This window comes from Pecten maximus, chromosome 4 (genome assembly GCF_902652985.1).
Source record: "Pecten maximus chromosome 4, xPecMax1.1, whole genome shotgun sequence".
NCBI lineage: Eukaryota > Metazoa > Mollusca > Bivalvia > Pectinida > Pectinidae > Pecten > Pecten maximus.
Genome location: NC_047018.1, coordinates 18,954,070 through 18,962,474, shown reverse-complemented (window position 1 = coordinate 18,962,474; position 8,405 = coordinate 18,954,070). Strand labels below are relative to the sequence as shown.

Below are 8,405 nucleotides of genomic sequence, written 5' to 3'. Positions count from 1 at the left end.
TTTTAGGTATAAACCAAAAATTATGTATGATTTCAAACAAAACTTTATCTGATGTTTTTACAGGTTTTCAAAAATGCCTTCATACCAAGAACTTTAGACGAAGTCATCGACTTTGAAAGAGATTTTACAAAAGCTAAGACGGGAAAAACAGATCATGTAAGACTTCTTACAGTTACATAAGCTAATAATAATAATAATTCAGTGTTAAATATAGCAATCAGTTATAAAAGATATATTAACATACCAGGTATAGATAGGACCTGTTATTGGTGATATCTAACATACCAGGTATAGATAGGACCTGTTATTGGTGGTATCATGTAACATACCAGGTATAGATAGGACCTGTTATTGGTGGTATGTAACATACCAGGTATAGATAGGACCTGTTATTGGTGGTATGTAACATACCAGGTATAGATAGGACCTGTTATTGGTGGTATGGTAACATACCAGGTATAGATAGGACCTGTTATTGGTGGTATCATGTTAACATACCTGGTATAGATAGGACCTGTTATTGGTGGTATGTAACATACCAGGTATAGATAGGACCTGTTATTGGTGGTATGTAACATACCAGGTATAGATAGGACCTGTTATTGGTGGTATCATGTAACATACCAGGTATAGATAGGACCTGTTATTGGTGGTATGTAACATACCAGGTATAGATAGGACCTGTTATTGGTGGTATCATGTTAACATACCAGGTATAGATAGGACCTGTTATTGGTGGTATCATGTTAACATACCAGGTATAGATAGGACCTGTTATTGGTGGTATGTAACATACCAGGTATAGATAGGACCTGTTATTGGTGGTATCATGTTAACATACCAGGTATAGATAGGACCTGTTATTGGTGGTATGTAACATACCAGGTATAGATAGGACCTGTTATTGGTGGTATCTTAACATACCAGGTATAGATAGGACCTGTTATTGGTGGTATGTAACATACCAGGTATAGATAGGACCTGTTATTGGTGGTATGTAACATACCAGGTATAGATAGGACCTGTTATTGGTGGTATGTAACATACCAGGTATAGATAGGACCTGTTATTGGTGGTATGTAACATACCTGGTATAGATAGGACCTGTTATTGGTGGTATCATGTTAACATACCAGGTATAGATAGGACCTGTTATTGGTGGTATGTAACATACCAGGTATAGATAGGACCTGTTATTGGTGGTATGTAACATACCAGGTATAGATAGGACCTGTTATTGGTGGTATGTTAACATACCTGGTATAGATAGGACCTGTTATTGGTGGTATGTAACATACCAGGTATAGATAGGACCTGTTATTGGTGGTATGTAACATACCAGGTATAGATAGGACCTGTTATTGGTGGTATGTAACATACCAGGTATAGATAGGACCTGTTATTGGTGGTATGTAACATACCAGGTATAGATAGGACCTGTTATTGGTGGTATGTAACATACCAGGTATAGATAGGACCTGTTATTTGGTGGTATGTAACATACAGGTATAGATAGGACCTGTTATTGGTGGTATGTAACATACCAGGTATAGATAGGACCTGTTATTGGTGGTATCATGTTAACATACCAGGTATAGATAGGACCTGTTATTGGTGGTATGTAACATACCAGGTATAGATAGGACCTGTTATTGGTGGTATCATGTTAACATACCAGGTATAGATAGGACCTGTTATTGGTGGTATGTAACATACCAGGTATAGATAGGACCTGTTATTGGTGGTATGTAACATACCAGGTATAGATAGGACCTGTTATTGGTGGTATGTAACATACCAGGTATAGATAGGACCTGTTATTGGTGGTATGTAACATACCAGGTATAGATAGGACCTGTTATTGGTGGTATCATGTTAACATACCAGGTATAGATAGGACCTGTTATTGGTGGTATGTAACATACCTGGTATAGATAGGACCTGTTATTGGTATCATGTTAACATACCAGGTATAGATAGGACCTGTTATTGGTGGTATCATGTTAACATACCTGGTATAGATAGGACCTGTAAATAGCTGTAATTGGTGGTATGTAACATACCAGGTATAGATAGGACCTGTTATTGATGGTATCTAACATACCAGGTATAGATAGGACCTGTTATTGGTGGTATCATGTTAACATACCAGGTATAGATAGGACCTGTTATTGGTGGTATGGTAACATACCAGGTATAGATAGGACCTGTTATTGGTGGTATCATGTTAACATACCAGGTATAGATAGGACCTGTTATTGGTGGTATGTAACATACCTGGTATAGATAGGACCTGTTATTGGTGGTATCATGTTAACATACCAGGTATAGATAGGACCTGTTATTGGTGGTATGTAACATACCAGGTATAGATAGGACCTGTTATTGGTGGTATCATGTTAACATACCAGGTATAGATAGGACCTGTTATTGATGGTATCATGTTAACATACCAGGTATAGATAGGACCTGTTATTGGTGGTATGGTAACATACCAGGTATAGATAGGACCTGTTATTGGTGGTATGTAACATACCAGGTATAGATAGGACCTGTTATTAGTGGTATCATGTTAACATACCAGGTATAGATAGGACCTGTTATTGGTGGTATGTAACATACCAGGTATAGATAGGACCTGTTGTTGGTGGTATGTAACATACCAGGTATAGATAGGACCTGTTATTGGTGGTATCTAACATACCAGGTATAGATAGGACCTGTTATTGATGGTATCATGTTAACATACCAGGTATAGATAGGACCTGTTATTGGTGGTATGTAACATACCAGGTATAGATAGGACCTGTTATTGGTGGTATCTAACATACCAGGTATAGATAGGACCTGTTATTGGTGGTATGTAACATACCAGGTATAGATAGGACCTGTTATTAGTGGTATCATGTTAACATACCAGGTATAGATAGGACCTGTTATTGGTGGTATGTAACATACCAGGTATAGATAGGACCTGTTGTTGGTGGTATGTAACATACCAGGTATAGATAGGACCTGTTATTGGTGGTATCTAACATACCAGGTATAGATAGGACCTGTTATTGATGGTATCATGTTAACATACCAGGTATAGATAGGACCTGTTATTGGTGGTATGTAACATACCAGGTATAGATAGGACCTGTTATTGGTGGTATCTAACATACCAGGTATAGATAGGACCTGTTATTGGTGGTATGTAACATACCAGGTATAGATAGGACCTGTTATTGATGGTATCATGTTAACATACCTGGTATAGATAGGACCTGTTATTGGTGGTATCTAACATACCTGGTATAGATAGGACCTGTTATTGGTGGTATCTAACATACCTGGTATAGATAGGACCTGTTATTGATGGTATCATGTTAACATACCTGGTATAGATAGGACCTGTTATTGGTGGTATCTAACATACCAGGTATAGATAGGACCTGTTATTGGTGGTATCTAACATACCTGGTATAGATAGGACCTGTTATTGATGGTATCATGTTAACATACCTGGTATAGATAGGACCTGTTATTGATGGTATCATGTTAACATACCTGGTATAGATAGGATCTGTTATTGATGGTATCATGTTAACATACCTGGTATAGGTAGGACCTGTTATTGGTGGTATGTAACATACCTGGTATAGATAGGACCTGTTATTGGTGGTATGTAACATACCAGGTATAGATAGGACCTGTTATTGGTGGTATCTAACATACCAGGTATAGATAGGACCTGTTATTGGTGGTATCTAACATACCTGGTATAGATAGGACCTGTTATTGGTGGTATCATGTTAACATACCTGTTATTTGGTTCTTGCCTTTCAGTTGTAATGAAAAGAATTTTGTTTTATTTTCAGATTTTGTACCAAACAGTCACAGGTCTAAAAGCTGACTTGACTGGGGCCCAGGAGGTATGTTTATACAAACTTAAAGAACAAAAGATAGACATATTTTTATTCTGTTCAATATCATCCCTTAGGGATGATTGTTTAACTTGTTGATCAGATAGATAATGATCAGTTGAATTAAAATCACTATTTCATAGGGATAGATGATGCTGAACACGGCAAAAACTTCAAAGAAAATGTTAAAAATATCTCTTGTGTCAAAAGGCAAAATGGTTTTTGTGGTTGGTATGAAATCGTAGATATAAATACATAGAATATTGTTGTATGTAGTGATGGAAATCGGTTGATTATTCCTGATTAATCAGGAATTAACTGTTTTAATTGATTATCATGAATGATTTTCAGAAACCTGTACTATTAGCGGGAAAAACAGAGACAACAGAACAGAATGATTTAAAAGAAAAGGAAAATAGTGTGGTTGATTCAGATGAAGAAGACAGCAGCAATTGTAGTGACAGTGATGGTGACAGTGACAGTTGTGAAAAGGTGAACAAGGCAACATTATCTCACCGACCGAGGGATGAATCGCCCAATAGTAAAAAGGTACATTTTTATCTTATAATGACAGGAGAACATCTGAACTGCCCCAGGGACTCATATTTTGTTTGGTTGTCAAGAAGTTCTGATTTGCGAATTGATAACAATATATAAACATGTGGGAGTAACAAGTTAGGCTAATTGTATTTTTGGAGTTCAGTGACAGACACAAGTTAGGCTAATTGTATTTTTGGAATTCAGAGACAGACACAAGTTAGGCTAATTGTATTTTTGGAGTTCAGAGACAGACACAAGTTAGGCTAATTGCATTTTTGGAATTCAGAGACAGACACAAGTTAGGCTAATTGTATTTTTGGAGTTAATGACAGACACAAGTTAGGCTAATTGTATTTTTGGAATTCAGAGACAGACACAAGTTAGGCTAATTGTATTTTTGGAGTCCAGTGACAGACACAAGATAGGCTAATTGTATTTTTGGAGTCCAGTGACAGACACAAGTTAGGCTAATTGTATTTTTGGAGTTCAGAGACTGACACAAGTTAGGCTAATTGTATTTTTGGAGTTCAGAGACATGTCATTTTACTGTAGTTATAGAGTTTGTCTACCACTAGTGTAATAGTAAGTACTGTACTTCTACTGGGTATATAACCTGCGACCACTAGCTAACAATCTGCTCCTCTACAGATTCGGTTAAATGGCTGACTTACCCAGAAAATTTTACCATCTGTTATCCACATTGTTGTTACATATTTTCTTATAATACAATTCTATGTACACTCATATTTCCTTTATTTGTTTTATATGTTTTGTTGTTTTTTTTCTATTTGTAGGAAAGAAAACAAAAAATAAAAGAGGAGCAGAGGGAAAAGAGGAAAACAAAAATTCCAAAGCATATTAAAAAGAAAAAAGAAAAAATGGGTAAAAGTGGAAAGAAGAGCTAAAAATACCAAGTGATTTTCACAGACATGAAATAATTTATAATTTTCACGGGGATGGTAGAGTACATTCATGGACATGGAATACTGTATCAAGTTATTTTCACTTTTCACATACATTAGATAGTTAATGGTCAGTTGTGTCATGAATTAAAAGTAGGTCACTCTTACCTACATTAAAGAAAAAGTTCGCTAGCTCTTTTTATCTCCTGCAGTACTTGACACAGGAACTTCATTCTTTGGAAATGTGTTCACCTTGGTAAGGAGGTATGTGTCATGTATCAAAAGTAGGTCACTCTGACCTACATCTAAGGAAAGGTTTGTCCAAGTTCCATCTCCTATACTACTTGTCATGGGAACTTCATACTTGAGGTATGGGTTCACATTGGCGAGGCAATGTGTCAAGTATCAAAAGTAGGTCACTCTGACCTATATTTTTATCTGTGACCCACAAATTCATCATCTGTGATTCTTGGCATAAGAGAGGTTAAACAACCTTATGTGTGCATGTAGGCTATACATACATGTTTTCAGTTTTGAAATCTTTTTATTCATCCTTTTGCATATTATGAGTACATAAAATACATACACATATGTTGACAATATCTGGAAAGTTGTTAAATGATATTACGACATATATGTGTCAATGTATGAAGAAGGTATGTTTTAATTAAGTGTCTATTTTGAACACTCAATACCTGTATATTTTTTAACTAAAGCAAGAAATAGCAAATTTTTCTAGAAAATATTGATGCCCAAAAACATAATCTACAGAAAATGTCATTGCAATATCTGTCATTCTTACTTTTACTCACCATGTCTACAAGTTGTTACTACATGACATTGTAGTAGATGCAAAACAACATAAATTGATGATGTCATACATACATACATAATTCTGGGGAATCCCCTTCTATATGTACACGTACAATTGCTTAACCTCTCTGTAATTTCACAATGATTAATTCACTGATTTGTCTTGGTTTTCATGGATTGATTTTCATCGCCATGAAATATTGAGAGATTTCACTTATTTTACAGTGAATAACTTTAACTTATCAGTTACAGTATTTGGAAATCTGTTTACAGGTATGTGTTTACAGTTACAGTGTATGTGTTAACAGGTATGTGTTTACAGGTAATTGAGATATCTACAACTGTTATCATCGTTTATCAGTTGACTGTACAGAGATAATGTTATGGTCTGGAATCTTCATTAAAAATATTTCAGTAAACATCACTTTGATTTCTTTATGTACCTATATCTTTGAGTTGATAAATTTAAATGAAGTAGAACCAGGGCCGGGTTGTTCAAAAAGGTGATTATGCACGAATCACAGTTTAACAACAATATTAAAATCATGATAAAATCATTTCTGGTAAAACTAACTTGACCAAATTTTATGAAATTTTACACTCATCAATCTCTCCCTTCTTTCTATTTTAAGGAATGCAAACACTCAAGATTTTAAGTAAAGGAGAAATGAGAAAAGTGATTGAGCTTCTCACCTTTTGAACAACTGGGCCCAGAAGCTCAGATGAGTCAAATATCACTTAAAACACAGATGAGTCAAAATACTGCTTGAAACTCAAATGATTTAATATGTACCACTTGAAACAAATCACTTCAATGCAAATGTGTCAAGATTTCTGACTCAGTGAGGCAAATACTCTTTAAAGCACAGATGAGTCAAATATCATTTAAAACACAAATACTGAATAAAAACATGTGTGAGTAAAAGAACACTTATAAAATAAAAAATATAAATACAGAAGAGTCAAATCTCAAAACAAGACGAGTCACATACAAAATGTACCACTTTAAGCACAGTGAAATACCACCTCAAACAGACATGTCATAATACAGAGGAGGTCAACAGACATGTCATAATACAGAGGAGGTCAACAGACATGTCATAATACAGAGGAGGTCAACAGACATGTCATAATACAGAGGAGGTCAACAGACATGTCATAATACAGAGGAGGTAAATAACATTTAAAACACAGATGTGTCAAAAACCACTTCATACACATGCGAGTCATACCAGTTAAAACGGATTGGAATCAAATTGAAATAACATGTGTCTGTCATTATACCACTAACCCATAAAAAACATACCAGTTAAGTGTCTCTTAAAAATCAGATCAGGCAATTAAATACATTTGTAACACTTAATAAACAGAAGAGTCAGGACTATACAAACTATAGGTACATTAGTACTACATTGAGACTAAAGTATACATATAGCGCACAACTAGTCTACCTATAGTCTAAATGTAGTGTACTACTAGTCTACCTATAGTCTAAATGTATACTACTAGTCTACCTATAGTCTAACTGTAGTGTACAACTAGTCTACCTATTGTCTAAATGTAGTGTACTACATGTCTACCTATAGTCTAAATGTAGTGTACTACTAGTCTACCTGTAGTCTAAATGTAGTGTACTACTAGTCTATCTATAGTCTAACTGTAATGTACTACTAGTCTACCTGTAGTCTAAATGTAGTGTACAACTAGTCTACCTATAGTCTAAAGGTAGTGTACAACTAGTCTACCTATAGTCTAAATGTAGTGTACTACTAGTCTACCTGTAGTCTAAATGTAGTGTACTACTAGTCTACCTATAGTCTAACTGTAGTGTACTACTAGTCTACCTATAGTCTAACTATATTGTACAACTAGTCTACCTATAGTCTAAATGTAGTGTACTACTAGTCTACCTGTAGTCTAAATGTAGTGTACTACTAGTCTACCTGTAGTCTAAATGTAGTGTACTACTAGTCTACCTGTAGTCTAAATGTAGTGTACTACTAGTCTACCTATAGTCTAACTGTAATGTACTACTAGTCTACCTATAGTCTAACTGTAGTGTACTACTAGTCTACCTGTAGTCTAAATGTAGTGTACAACTAGTCTACCTATAGTCTAACTGTAGTGTACTACTAGTCTACCTATAGTCTAACTGTAGTGTACTACTAGTCTACCTGTAGTCTAAATGTAGTGTACTACTAGTCTACCTATAGTCTAAATGTAGTGTACTACTAGTCTACCT

The 8,405-nt window shown here is 35.2% G+C and overlaps 1 protein-coding gene across 1 annotated transcript in view; it reads left to right on the top strand.

The window, feature by feature from the left end:
- LOC117325429 (serine/threonine-protein kinase RIO1-like) overlaps positions 1 to 6,587 on the top strand; it is a 34,747-nt gene extending 28,160 nt beyond the window's left edge. The window contains exons 13-16 of the mRNA XM_033881616.1: positions 64 to 156; positions 3,864 to 3,917; positions 4,260 to 4,457; positions 5,243 to 6,587. Coding sequence (XP_033737507.1) covers positions 64 to 156; positions 3,864 to 3,917; positions 4,260 to 4,457; positions 5,243 to 5,353 — 456 coding nt within the window. The 3' untranslated portion in view covers positions 5,354 to 6,587. The remainder of the gene's footprint in view (positions 1 to 63; positions 157 to 3,863; positions 3,918 to 4,259; positions 4,458 to 5,242) is intronic.
- The last annotated feature ends 1,818 nt before the right edge of the window (positions 6,588 to 8,405 follow it).